Genomic DNA, 15612 nt, shown 5'->3' with positions numbered 1-15612 from the left:
CACAGCATTTGCCTGGTTTGAAAATGGGAAACCACGGAAAACCATCTTCAGGGCTACCGACAGTGGGATTCGAACCTACTATCTCCCGGATGCAAGATCAAAGCTACTTGCCCCTAACTGCACGGCCAAATCGCCGGGGCCAGATTTACTTATTATTTGTTGTCAAGCTTCCTGTCATTTGCATTACCTTTGCAATTGGCATTTGATAAATTAACATCACCCGATACAATCACGTTCTTTTCTGCGTCGTTTCCCACAAAGCTGCTTCTCTTATCAAATTTCCAGTTAGTCCCGCGTCTGAAAACCTGGAGAAGTAGTTAGTGGTTCATGAAGTAAATAAAATTACTATTAAACTTCTAGGGCCCTCATCCTACGTATGTTAGAGAATCATATATTTGCGGACGTCGTGCAATAGAAAAAATGCGCGCCCTCCCATAAGATTCGCCCCATAGGAATTGAGTGTATATGAACTCTACTGTCCGCCTCCATAGCGTAAGGGTTAGCGCTATTAGCTGCCATACTCAGAGTACTGGGTTCGATTCCCGGTACTGTCGGAGGTTTATGAAGGCTGGCATGTGGTTTAAATGTCACGTGCAGCTCAGCTGCATTAGAGGCGTGCCTGATAAGAACTGCACCGCCTCGGGACTAGGACGCGTTTTAACTTTTAAATCGTACTCAGTTTGCGGCAAAATACAAACAATGTAGTGTAACGTTTTCACTCTCTGTTTAGTGACTAGTTGTTGGTCACCCTGCTAACATTTGAAGATTTATTCAACAGCGACAGGTCGATACGGAAACTCCAGTCGCTAGACTATAGAGCGTTCCAACCTTAAATTGCAGTACAGCGTAGATGGAGCGCGCTGTTGCGAAATCGACTCATGAAGATCACGCTCGAGTGTGACTCAAACAGGGCGTCACAGTTCCACATTTTTCGTTTGTAATTTTGTAATTTTAAGTTCGTTCATTCATTCATAAATTAATATTTGTAGGATGGTAAAATAAATACAACATACCTTTATCACTGACGTTGCTCTCAGACATTGGACGTACACATTCTAACATATCTGCAAGGCCTGATGTTCCCGCTTTGGATGAAACAGGTTCGGGAGATGAACTTGAGGATGATCCGGACGATGAAGAAAGTCGTATTAAAAACTTGTCATCGTCGACATCGTCCTGTAATTCGTCTGCTTTCCACAAAACTCTTTCATTTTTCATAACTTCGTTCACGTAATTTCCCCAATTGTCTTATGTTTTTATGGCATAAAAATTTTAGTTCAGCATTTGGAACAAAACCATGTTCATTACCCGCGTGGACTAAGGCATATCACGGTCCTCGGCTTTTCGGTGGCCTAAGTCCCGAATTCACCCCTTCAATGGCGGTCTGCCGTGCACTTTTCACTGTCGTATCCTTCCATTCTTTTGTCACTGTCTGCCCAATATTTACCCACGATTCATCTGTGTAAATTATAGCTTTATTTTGTGCCCTCAAACGTTTTATCTCCCTGAGATATTTGTGCCTCCAATTAATAATTTCATCGGTTTCATTGAAAGCTGCTTTATTACCCCGTCTTAAATAACGGAAGCCTATATTATGTAAGAAGCGATACAACGTAGCTTTGGAAAATCGTGGCAAAGAATCTTCTCCATTTACGCGACTCAAAATCACGTTCAATGTCGGTGGTATTTAGCAAATAAAAGAGAGTGAACTACCCGACGCACTCCACTTCTAACAATTTCATCATATTTAATTTTTCTGTCGTCCTTCTCTTTTTTTTTTTTTTTTTTTTTTGCGAGAGTTCGCAAAGGACCATGTGTGTGTTCCTTCCTTTATAGCATAGATTGTTCTTTCGGAACAACCTGCAGCTTTAGCTGTTTCACTGACTGCGCTGCTCATATTCATAGTCTTTAAAAAATAATCGAGGACACTCATTATAATATTGCGTTCTTTTCCCCTGAGTTTACCTACGGAACGTATCTTTTTAATTTGACGATCCATTATACATCCTTCTGCACTTTTTCTTCGAACTAAGAACCCCCCCGCACGAGCACGAGCACGAACTGACAACTACACAGACTACACAAACACAACAAACACAGTCCACTTGTCCTCAAGAACTATACATTTATCACTGATCTTGTCCGGCTCCATGGCTAAATGCTTAGCGGGCTGGCCTTTGGTCCAGAGGGCCCCGGGTTTGATTCCCGGCCGGGTGGGGGATTTTGACCTTCATTGGTTAATTCCAATGGCTCGGAGGCTGGGTGTGTGTGTGTGCCGTCTTCAGCATTATTATTCATCACAAGGTAGGGCCCCATACTTATAGACGCGCAGGTCGCCTATGCGGCGTCAACACTGGAAAGACCTGCACTCGGCCTCTTCGGAGGCCACAGGCCATTAAATATTATATACTGTATATCACTGATCTTTATTTAATCAATCTTATAATACTGATTAAATGAACACCACTGCACACGGCTGTCAGTATATTGAAAAGCTCAGCCAGCCGAGTCACTCGTGAAACGTAAACAAACGAGACGTTCTCCCTGCCATAAATTAGAGATAACGAGATAGGGACTCGAGGTATGATTTAAAAGTAACTTCCATATTCGAAGAGCGTTTGCTTTGCTTTAACCACGCCATGATCCTTCTGCACATTTCCTTCGAAATTAGATCCCCACGCACGAGCGCGAACTCACCAACCACACAAACGAAATACACTTTCCCTCAAGAATTGTACATACGTCACTGATATGTATTTAATCACTATTATAAATACTACTGACGAAATGAGCACTGCACTGCATGCGACTGTCTGGAAATGTTAAAAGCGCATGTTTGGGAGATCACTATCGGTACTTCAGCCAGCCAGACAGACAGCCAGCCGAGTCACGCGCGAAAGCAAAATTCAAGGAGATATTCTTCCTGTCACAAATTAATAACTAAGCAATATAGGAACTTCGGGATTGTTTTAAAAATAACTTCCATATCTGAAGACCATTTGCCTCGCTTTGACCCCCCATGCAAATTTAATAGGAAAGACGCTGGCCAGCGACTGACTTTTTCGTGCCTACACATAAAATTCCCTGAACATGACTGAAAATAAACGCATATACTGCATTTTGTTATCATTTAAATTTAAAAATAAACTTATTTACATCGAGCTGAAATGTTTATTTACCAGCAGTGAAAAAATTAGGAAAATAATTAATATAAAATAGGAGTTATGGCAGGATAAGTTCTATGCAATGAAGATTTTGCATTTGGCGAAACTTTCCATTATATTACCATTTTTACACTACATTATTTTTTTTTACATTTTTTTTGTTAACGGCATCTAATGCGCCTTGAAATTCTGTACATAACACGATATTCACCCATTTTAACCGATAACATTCTGATTCACGGATATTTGGCAAACCCGCTGCCTTAGAGTAGGACAGCGCTACCCGCAAAACATGGGAGAAGGAAAGAGACGGAATTATCCCATTACTGCTGTACTGCAATTTAAGGTTGGAACGCTCTATAGTAGGAGGCCGTCTAAAGGTGAAACAGGCATTGAGCAAAGGATATATTCTTTCTATCTTAATCTGTTTATCCTCCAGGGTCTGTTTTTCCCTCGGACTCAGCGATGGATCCCACCTCTACCGCCTGAAGGGCTGTGTCCTGGAGGTTCAGACTCTGGGTCGGGGGATACAACCGGGGAGGATGACCAGTACCTCGCCCAGGCAGCCTCACCTGCTATGCTGAACAGGGGCCTTGTTGAGGGACGGGAAGATTGGAAGGTATAGACAAGGAAGAGGGAAGGAAGCGGCCGTGACCTTAAGTTAGGTACCATCCCGGCATTTGCCTTGAGGAGAAGCGGGAAACCACGGAAAACCACTTCCAGGAAGGGTGAGGTGGGAATCGAACCCACCTCTACTCAGCTGGCCTCCCGAGGCTGAGTGGACACCGTTCCAGCCCTCGTACCACTTTTCAAATTTCGTGGCAGAGCCGGGAATCGAACCCGGGCCTCTGGGGGTGGCAGCTAATCACACTAACCACTACACCACAGAGGAGGACAAAGGATATATCGCAAATCAAAATAAGAGTGTTCAATCTTGTGGCTAATTTTCAACAGTACAATAAATAAATACTATAACTAATATAATTAGTAGTGCATTATTCATGTTCACTTAATATGTATTCAGAATTCGACTTGGTCTTAATTACAATTATCTCTGAAGGGGTTGGTAAAAATGCTGGTTCAAGAAACGAGAGTTCTTCTTTTTTCTTTCTTTCTATCTTTCTTTCTTTCTTTCTTCTTCCTTAATCTGCTTACCCTCCAGGGTTGGTTTTTCCCTCGGACTCAGAGAGGGAACCCACCTCTACCGCGTCAGGGGCAGTGTCCTCGAGCGTGAGACATGGGGTCGGGGGTACAACTGGGGAGAATGACCAGTACCTCGCCCAGGCAAGGGAGAGGAGAAGTGGGAAACCACGGAAAACCACTTCAAGGATGGCTGAGGTGGGAATCGCACCCACCTCTACTCAGCTGACCTCCCGAGGCTGAGTGGACTCCGTTCTAGCCCTCGTACCACTTTTCAAATTTTGTGGCAGAGCCGGGAATCGAACCCGGACCTCCGGGGGGTGGCAGCTAATCACACTAACCAGTACACCACAGAGACGGACGAGACAGGAGTTACCAGTATTAATTACTATGAGAAACACTGGTCTGTACTCTATCTATCTATAATATTATAAAAGGAAGTGTTTGTCTGTCTGTGTGTCTGTGAGCGATTCCCAGCAAAATCTACAGCACGCAGAGATCTTAAATTTTGAACATAGGTAGATGGAAGGGGGTCCGAATGCACCTCGAAGCCGGAATTTTCGTTTTCGCTTTCGCTAGTGGGTTATGAACGAAAAACTATCGAGAAACGTGTATTGGGATATGACAATCCAACGTGCTGTCACCAAGATTATATGCATAGAGCCACTGTCGCTAGGCAACGCACATAAGGTAGGTAGAGAACACAATTGAAGGAGCCATTTTACGTCCACTGTGTAGGAAGTCGTTTTTTGGTCTTTTATGGTGTGAGGGCATATGACGCTGTTGATGGTGATTCGTCCGTCGGAGTGGGACGTCTTGAGCTATTCGAGAGGAGTGTTCTATGTGCCGGCGGCGGGTTTCATCCTCTTCATTCTTACTATCATGTATCATGTCATACAATTCTTTCAACAAGCAATTTTTACAACAATTGCCCGCTGTTCTACACAGTTACAAGTCTATCGACTACACGGCAGAGCTTTGAAAGACTTGTAGTCACCTGGAGCACCCTCGAACATCTTAGAGCGGATGATTGTGGCACCAGTTATGCTTCTTAAGAACAAGAATCCTGCCCTCTGCAATGAACACGACTCCGAAACTGATGATTAATATTATTGAAGCCATTCTCATGATTGGGCATGCCGCGAGCGAAGTAATATTCATTCCCCGGATTCGAATACTTTCTTCGGATATACAGTTTAAGTTTAAATGTCTGCAGTGTTCAAAATTAAATTTCTCTATGTAATAATAAAGCAAGCATAATCTTCTTCTTGTTGTTGTTTGAGTCATCAGTCCATAGACTGGCTTGATGCAGCTCTCCATGCCACCCTACCCTGTGCTAACCTTTTCATTTCTACGTAACTATTGCATCCTACATCTGCTCTAATCTGCTTGTCATATCCATACCTTGGTCTACCCCTACCGTTCTTACCACCTACACTTCCTTCAAAAACCAACTGAACAAGTCCTGGGTGTCTTAAGATGTGTCCTATCATTCTATCTCTTCTTTTCGTCAAATTTAGCCAAATCGATCTCCTCTCACCAATTCCATTCAGTATCTCTTCATTCGTGATTCGATCTATCCATTTTACCTTCAGCATTCTTCTGTAACACCACATTTCAAAAGCTTCTATTCTCTTTCTTTCTGAGCTAGTTATCGTCCATGTTTCACTTCCATACAATGCCACGCTCCACACGAAAGTCTCCAAAAACATCTTTCTAATTCCGATATCAATGTGTGAAGTGAGCAAATTTCTTTTCCTTGCTTGTGCTAGTCTGCATTTTATGTCCTCCTTACTTCTGCCATCGTTAGTTATTTTACTACCCAAGTAACAATATTCATCTACTTCCTTTAAGACTTCATTTCCTAATCTAATATTTCCTGCATCACCTGCCTTCGTTCGACTGCACTCCATTACTTTTGTTTTGGACTTATTTGTTTTCATCTTGTACTCCTTACCCAAGACTTTATCCATACCATTCAGCAACTTCTCGAGATCTTCTGCAGTCTCAGATAAAATAACAATATCATCGGCAAATCTCAAGGTTTTGATTTCCTCTCCTTGGACTGTGATTCCCTTTCCAAATTTCTCTTTGATTTCTTTTACTGCCTGTTCTATGTAAACATTGAAAAGGAGAGGGGACAAACTGCAGCCTTGCCTCACTCCTTTCTGGATTGCTGCTTCTTTTTCAAAGCCCTCGATTCTTATTACTGCAGACTGATTTTTATACAGATTGTAGATGATTCTTCGTTCTCGGTATCTGATCCCTATCATCCTCAGAATCATAAATAGCTTGGTCCAATCAACATTATCGAATGCCTTTTCTAGATCTACGAATGCCATGTACGTGGGCTTGTCCTTCTTGATTCGATCCTCTAAGATCAGACGTAAAGTCAGGATTGCTTCACGTGTTCCTACATTTCTTCTGAAGCCAAATTGATCTTCTCCCAACTCAGCTTCAACTTGTTTTTCCATTCTTCTGTAAATAATGCGTGTTGAAATTTTGCAGGCATGAGATACTAAACTAATGGTGCGGTAGTTTTCACACCTGTCAGTACCGGCTTTCTTGGGAATAGGTATAACAACATTCTTCCGAAAATCGGATGGGACTTCTCCTGTCTCATACATCTTGCACACTAAATGAAATAACCTTGCCTTGCTGGTTTCTCCTAAGGCAGTCAGTAATTCAGAGGGAATGTCATCAATTCCAGGTGCCTTGTTCCTATTGAGGTCATTCACAGCTCTGTCAAACTCTGACCTCAAAATTGGGTCTCCCATTTCATCAGCATCAACAGCCTCTTCATGTTCCAGAACCAAATTATCTACATCTTTACCTTCATACAACTGTTGGATATGTTCCTGCCATCTTTCTGCTTTGTCTTCTTGCCCTAGAAGTGGCTTTCCATCTGAGCTCTTAATATTCATACACCTAGATTTCCTTTCTTCAAAGGTTTCCTTGATTTTCCTGTATGCAGCATCTACCTTTCCCAGGACCATACAGCCTTCGACACCTTTGCACTTCTCCTTCAGCCATTCTTCCTTAGCTACCTTGAACTTTCTAGCCACTTCATTCTTTAATCGCCTGTATTCTTTTCTGCCCTCTTCATTTCTAGCATTCTTGTATTTTCTTCGTTCATCAATCAGGTCTAGTATCTCCTGAGTTATCCACTGATTCTTAGTTGATCTTTTCTTCCTTCCTAACATTTCTTCAGCAGCCCTACTTTCATTTTTCATGACTCTCCACTCTTCCTCCTTAGTGTTTCCTTCAGCCTTTTCATTTAGTCCTTGTGCAACATGTTCCTTGAAACAATCCCTCACACTCTTTTCTTTCAACTTGTCTAGATCCCACCTTTTTGTATTCTTTCCTTTCTTCAATTTCTTCAACTTCAGATGGCATTTCATGACCAACAAGTTGTGGTCAGAGTCCACGTCTGCTCCTGGGAAAGTTTTGCAATCCAACACCTGGTTTCTGAATCTCTGCCTAATCATAATGAAGTCTATTTGATACATTCCAGTGTCTCCAGGTCTCGTCCACGTATACAGCCGTCGTTTGTGGTGTTTGAACCAAGTATTGGCAAGGACTAAATTATGATCAGTGCAGAATTCAACCAGCCGATTTCCTGTTTCGTTCCTTTGTCCCAATCCAAATTCTCCTACTGTACTACCTTCTCTTCCTTGGCCTACCACTGCATTCCAGTCTCCCATCACAATTAGATTGTCGTCACCTTTTACATATTGTATTAAATCTTCTATCTCCTCATATATTCTTTCGATTTCTTCATCATCCGCTGAACTAGTAGGCATATAGACCTGCACTATTGTGGTGAGCATTGGTTTGGTGTCTATCTTGACGACAACAATTCTTTCACTATGCTGGTCGTAGTAGCTTACCCTCTGCCCTATTTTCTTATTCATTATTAAACCAACTCCTGCATTTCCCCTGTTTGATTTTGTGTTGATAATTCGGTAGTCACCTGACCAAAAATCTTGTTCTTCCTGCCAACGTACTTCACTTATACCAACTACATCTAACTTTAGCCTATCCATCTCCCTTTTCAGATTCTCTAACCTACCACAACGATTCAAACTTCTAACATTCCACGCTCCGACTCGCAGAATGTCAGTATCCATCTTCCTGATGATCGCCCCCTCTCGTGTAGTCCCCACCCGGAGATCCGAATGGGGGACTGGTTTACCTCCGGAATATTTTACCCGGGAGGAAGCCATCATCAGTACATCATTCATACAGAGAGAGCTGCATGTCCTCAGGAGTTGGTTACGGCTGTAGTTTCCCGTTGCTTTCAGCCGTGTAGCAGTATCAATACAGCTAAGCCATGCTGAGTATTATTACAAGGCCGTATCAGCCAATCATCTAGACTGCCGCCCTTGCAACTACCGAAAGGCTGCTACCCCCCTTTCGATGAATCATTCGTTAGTCTGGTCTCTCAACAGATACACATCCGATATGGTTGGACCTGCGGCTCGGCTATCTGCATCTTTGGGACACGCAAGCCTCCCCACCGCGGCAAGGTCACATGGTTCGCAGAGGAGGATCTTCTTCTTACTATATATAAAAATGTGTGTGTGTGTGTGTGTGTGTGTGTGTGTGTGTGTGTGTGTGTTTGTGTGTGTGTGTGTTGGATGTGCCTTCGTTGTTCATGAAAACGATTCTGAGGTGTTCTCATCCCAGTACAAACTCTCTTCCACATGCTCTATTTTCCAGGCTGAACTGTGGGCGATTAAGTCTGCGATCGAATGGTGCAAATCTAACAATAAGAAATCTCGGTTATTAAGTGATTCGCAAGCTGCGCTGAATGCGATAAATAATAAATATAATCTGAATCCAATAGCTGTAGCTATTAGAACCACAGCTCAACAAAGTCCGCACATCTGTTTTGACTGGATTCATTGTGGAATATCTGGAAACGAGAAAGCTGATCTTCTGGCAAAAGCAGCGGCTACATCTAATTTGGAAAGTTCTTATGACAAAACGTCACCTAGCTACGCTAAAAAAAATCATAAAGAAGCACGTAATCCATCAATGGAACAACATTTGGACTTCTTCCACTAGAGGCCAAGGCACCAGAGAAATATTCTTCCCTGAGGTTTTCAACCGCCTGCAAAGTAACGTGTTGGTGCCAAGCTTTGAAATTACTCAATTTTTGACTGGTCATGGCAAATTTGGTTATTGTTTTCATCGATTCAGAATCAATCGTTCTGATGGCTGCGTGTGTGTTTGCGGATCCTCACAAACAGTGGGCCACCTACTATTTGAATGTGCTGCATTTGAAAGAAGAAGGCATGACCTGAACTCTCATTTGAATTATTGCAACTTTGCATTATCAAAACCCCTGTATCATTTTTTATGTTAGTTTCTTTACGTCACACCGACACACATAGGTCTTATGGCGACGATGGGACAGGGAAGGGCTAGGGGTGGGAAGGAAGCGGCCGTGGCCTTATTAAGGTTCAGCCCCAGCATTTGTCTGGTGTGAAAATGGGAAACCACGGAAAACCATTTTCAGGACTGCCGACAGTGGGGTTCGAACCCACTATCTCCCGAATACTGGATACTGGCCGCACTTAAGCGACTGCAATCATTTGTTTAAGAAGCCATGCTGTTACAAATATTTTATTAACTTCATCCACTTCATTTTCCGTCGATTAGATACATAATTTCATTTTCATTGTAAAAGTGAATATATATTTTAACTACAACCCTAGTATACTATGTAAAATAGGGTTCCAAACTGCTTTGGATATTCAATAATAATAAATGACACATCTCCTCCTAAACTACTGAAGCAATTTCAAACAAACTTGGTACACTTATGACTTACTATCTGGAGACGAGCTCTGTTGGATTAAGCCTTCCGTAGCTGCCTTAGGGGGGGGGGGTAAGGTATAAAAGTAATAGAAAAAAGTGTCGAATCCACAGTTTTCGGGGTCGCTGAGATGAACAGTGACACTCCCGATTTTTCAAAAGTCAAATTTCAGCTACCTTTCGCCGGGGGGGGGGGGGGGCGAGGGGGGAGTGATATATAAAATGAAACGAAAATAGTGTCGAATACATAGTTTTCGGGGTCGCCGAGGTTAATTCTATACTCCGGATTTTTAGTATTAGGAGACAAACCACGTGGGGGTAAGACAGCCCAGGAACCCTTAGGGGCAGAGGGGACGGGCGTGGGGGCTGAGATATAAAAATCATCGAATGTAGCGTCGAATCCATACTTTTCGGGGTCGCTGAGATGAATAGTGACAGTCCGGATATTTTTAAAGTTCAGCCCCCTTTGGGTTGAGGGCTAGGGAGGAGTGATATATAAAATTAAACGAAAATAGTGTCGAATACATAGTTTTCGGGGTCACCGAGGTGAATTGTACACTCCGGATTTTTAGTATTAGGAGACAAACCACGTGGGGGTAAGTCAGCCCAGGAACCCTTAGGGGCAGAGGGAGCGGGCGAGGGGCTGAGATATATAAATCATCGAATGTAGTGTCGAATCGATACTTTTAGGGGTCTCTGCGATGAACAGTGACACTCCGGAATTTTTTAAAGTCTAAGTTCAGCCCCCTTCGTGGTGGGGGCAATGGGAGAGTGATATATAAAAGTAATCGAAAATAGTGTCGAATCCATAATTGTCGGGGTCGCTGAGATGAATAGTGAGACTACGGATAATTTTTAAGTCAAAGTTCATCCCCCTTTTGGGTGGGGACCGAGGAGGGAGTGGTATATAAAACTAAACGGAAACAGTGTCGAATACATAGTTTTCGGCGTCACTGAGGTGAATTGTACACTTCGGATGTTGAGTATCAGGAGACAAACCACGTGTGGGTAGAACACCCCAGGAACGCTTAGGGGCGGGGGCAGGGCGAGGGGGTGATATATAAATATCATCGAAAGTAGTTTCGAATCCATACTTTTCTGGATCGCTGAAATGAATAGCAATACTCCGGAATTTTTTCATGTCCAAGTTCAGCCCACTTCGTGGTGGGGGGCGATGGGAGAGTGATATATATAGAAATAATAGAAAATAGTGTCGAATACATAGTTTTCTAGATTGCTGAGATGAATAGTGACACTCCGGATTTTTAGCATCAGGAGACAAACCACGTGGGGGTAAAACACTCCAGGACCCTTAGGGGCGGGGGGGGGGCGGGCAAGGAGACTGAGATATACACATCATCGAAAGTAGTGTAGAATCCATACTTTTCGGGGTCGGTGAGATGAAGAGTAACACTCCCGATTTTTTTAAACTCAAAGTTTAGCCCCCTTTAGGGTGGGGGCGGGGGGAGTGAGATATAATAATAATCGAATACACTGCCGAATCCCCCTTTGGCATAGGGGGTGAGAAAGGGTGAAAGAATAAATTGTCAGAAATGAAGAGATAATGGACGTGTGTATGTCCCAGTATGACTTTCAAGTATGACTTACTACCTGGAAAACATACTGTGGGAGTAAGACGCCCCTAGAACCACTAGGGAAGCGGGTGAAATATAATCTATATTAATAAATGGAAGTAAGTTTGGTGCGATCTATATATACTGTACTATATATATATAAATTAGGGCATAAAAATGAAAACAGACGTGAATTAATGAGACCATTCTAGGCATCTTAAAAATTTAAAACTTGATTCCAGAGAAGCTGATGACTTCAGGATCCCTAGAATCTGAAATTCTCAAAATTCTCTGGTGGGGACACGCTGGGAGGTTCAAATCTGCATAAGAACACAGTCGGTGATATTTATCCAGAACCTATAGGTTGTATGGGCTTAAAAGTTTCCTGTAAATCCTGATTTCAAACCCATCCCCCATATAAAGATGGCAGCACAATCTCCCACGTTGAGTTAGAGAATTGAAATTTGGCAAAATTATAGCATTTAGCATGTAACTGCCGGAAAATTTACGAGATGTTTTAAAATTTTATCTTTCACCCCCGAAAAATATCGAAATATGGAGGCAATTTTAATGACGGTGCAGTCCTTCCTTTCGATGTATTTCTTGGCTAAACGGTAAGTCGTATCACAAACGGATGGCACAATGTCCGTTCAATTTGAAGTGATCTACAACTTTGGCCCTAGACATTTTGTCGTATCTCTATCCCTTATACGTTAAATTTGGCTGTATTTCTGGATTTACCTAAATTTTGCACTTTGTACACGTATAATTGATGGTTTGATTCACTTATAGGAAAGATTGGATCATCAAATTTTACACGAATATTGGCTCACCCAGTAGCCATAGGTGAGCCAAATTCAATGTTTGAAGCTGTCGCATAAGTATTTGAAAACTAATTCACAGTGTGAAAAACTTACACAAATTTCACCTTATTCAACGTTTCTAAAACATAGTGAATTCTGGTAGATAAGTGCACCTGTCGTTATCATCACAACTTCGCAACTCGCACTTTACATTGAAAACAATGAATGCGGACCTCCCTATGCTTTTTCTCGGATAACGCCAATTGACATTCAGTTTAAAAATTATTATTCACTTCATGTACAGTAATTTACTTCGATAACCGTATACAATTTGGAATACCGTAGCGAAGCGCGGGTACATTTGCTAGTAACCTATATAATCCAAGAACCTGTAAAACCAATTGTTTAAACAAACGTTCTGATGCTCTATTTGGCTGTACTAATGTTATTTTATTTCTATTCCAGATCTAACGACATCGTTGAGAGGGATGATGGCAGTTGGATTACAGACATCCTTCTTCAGGAAATTCTTCAAAACATTCATCCTGGTCAAGAAGTATCCATTGTCAATAAAGATATTCAATTTGCAGTCGGGAAAGGCGAAAATTATCTCAGTATAATATATCGTGTAGAAGTCCAATACAAGAGAGGGAATACTGGAAATATTGAAAATCACCACCTTATTCTTAAAGGCTATCCAGATGGTGATGTTATCAGAAAGTTGATCAATGACATGGGCGTATTTGATAGAGAATTAAGTATTTATCAATCCGTTCTGCCAGCTATCTACAAGTTTGCAGATGAAAGATTTCAACGTGAACAAATTCCATACATAACTTCTAAATCTTTTAAAACTTCGCGCCCTAATACTGTAGTTCTGGAAGATCTGAAATACCAAGGATTCAGAATGGCCAATAGAAAAGCGATGTTAGACCTTCAACATTGTTATATTGTGGTGAGAAATCTAGCTCATCTACATGGCATGTCTGGTGCCCTTCATAGACACAATCCAACCATATTAAGTCAGTACGGTGATAATGTGTTCTGCAGAAGCAACAAACCGAATTTAGATAAATTCCTACCTGCGCAAATGAGGACTCTTTCAAAAGCCATTAAAACCTGGAGTGGTTTTGAAACGTATGCAGCTAAACTTGAGAAACTCATACCTAAATACAGCGATAAATTGGTGGATATTTGTACGCTACAACCTGGTGGATTTCACGTCTTAACTCATGGAGACTGCTGGATTAATAATTACCTATTTAAATACTCGTCGATTGGGGAACCTACTGACGTGCGCTTTGTTGACTTCCAATTATCTTGCTTAGGATCACCTGCCATGGATTTAACGTATTTCCTTTACAGTAGTTCCCAGAACGAGGTGAGAGCTTCTCATTTGGATGAAGTGCTGAAAATGTATCATACACAGCTCTGTGAGACTCTTGCGGCTCTAGGGTTTAACTCGGATGTGTTAAGTTTCCAAGACTTGAAGAATGAAATGAAGAGAGTAGCGTTATACGGATTATATGCAGCTACCACTATCCTCGCCGTTGTTGTAGCGGATGCTGAAGAAGCCCCAGATATGGCTGAACTCACGGAGGAAGATTTGAGCAACGAAGAAACTTCTCCATGGGAGAAGACTCTAAACAATCCTCGTTTCAGAGAAGCTTTGCAGCAGATGTTGCCTCACTTTGACAAAATGGGAGTATTTGATTAGTAACCTTCCTTTATCCTAATATGTTCAGAATGGTGCTATAATAATTTAGATGGCTCAGTTCCAATAGCGGTAAAACTCCATGTGTGGATTGTAGAGAGCAAGGGTTTTAAGATTTCATTAACAAGGAAAGTATTGATTAAAAAATCGTTTTCAGTTTACCATATTTTAGTAGGTTTATCCTACGCGTAGAAATATACAGATAGTGGATTTTTCAGTACCGGCACGTACTTATTAATTCTGTTGTATGGCTGTTCAACTAAGACTGACATAAATGTATTAATTCCTCATTTCATGAACAAGTTATCTTTCCTGAAATCCTCATTTGTCGCCTAAACACTTACAGAGATTTTACACCGAAAATATATAGACCTTGGGCTCTACGAACATAAGGACTTAAACATTAGAATTTTAACTATATTTGGTTTAGAGGACATCTACTTTCTTCCTGGTAATGAAACTGTTCTTGATTATTGCACGTTATAAACTTCATGTTATAGCCCGTATTGTCAAAGTATCAAGTTGTGAAAATTTGAATTTATAATTCCACTTTTACAATACTGCAATTGTCTTTATTAAAAAGACTTCATTAAATTATACTCGTGAAACATGTTTCGCCCTCTTATGGGACATCTTCAGTCACAAATAAAAAACATTAAAAACAAGGCGAGGACACGAGAGGACGAAACATGTTTCACGAGTATAATTTAATGTAGTCTTCTTAATAAAGACAATTACAGTATTGTAAAGGTGGAATTATAAATTCAAATTTTCACAAGTTGTTCTTCAGTAACAATGTTGTTTTCATATATCTCATAAGCATTTAAGACAAGGCATATTGCGGTGATCGTAATATTAAATTTCATTGTCTCGTGCAATGTGCATAAGATAACTTAGATGTATTTTCCTTATAACCGTATAACTGTGGCAACCACTGTTCTTATCAAACCTATTGCTAAGTACGATCACTTTCATACTGAATAAGGTACATACGACCGTCGGAAAACTATATCCTTCTACTGTCAGTTAGTATCAACGCTAAGGGATACGTAGAAAGTGATTCAAGCGACTGAAATATTCTCTATTGCACCCTAATGCACATAGCGGACAAAGGAAGACGTATTACCGACGAAATTATCCTTCATGTTGTGAATCATGTTTTGTATTAGACAATGACATGTGAAGAGATTTTTAATCGGCTGGCAAGGTTGTTTTACACACTAACATTATTTTTCTTATAATAATAATAATAATAATAATAATAATAATAATAATAATAATAATAATAATAATAATAATAATAATAGAGGAAGAGTACCAAATATGGAAAACCGTTTTAGTTTCATAAACATGACGAACTCCTTTTTGACATTTTAAGATTGTAAATGCGTGTC

The 15612-nt window shown here is 41.1% G+C and overlaps 1 protein-coding gene across 1 annotated transcript in view; it reads left to right on the top strand.

Annotated features, from left to right (window-relative positions):
• The window catches only part of LOC136857720 (uncharacterized), a 31337-nt gene extending 15938 nt beyond the window's left edge, over window positions 1-15399 (top strand). Inside the window, exon 2 of the mRNA XM_067136595.2 lies at window positions 12970-15399. Within this exon, the coding sequence (XP_066992696.2) occupies window positions 12970-14221 (1252 nt within the window). The 3' untranslated portion in view covers window positions 14222-15399. The remainder of the gene's footprint in view (window positions 1-12969) is intronic.
• The last annotated feature ends 213 nt before the right edge of the window (window positions 15400-15612 follow it).

This window comes from Anabrus simplex, chromosome 1 (assembly GCF_040414725.1).
Source record: "Anabrus simplex isolate iqAnaSimp1 chromosome 1, ASM4041472v1, whole genome shotgun sequence".
NCBI classification, from domain to species: Eukaryota; Metazoa; Arthropoda; class Insecta; order Orthoptera; family Tettigoniidae; genus Anabrus; species Anabrus simplex.
Note: the sequence above shows the minus strand (reverse complement) of the source record. Positions and strands in the feature narration are given on the sequence as shown.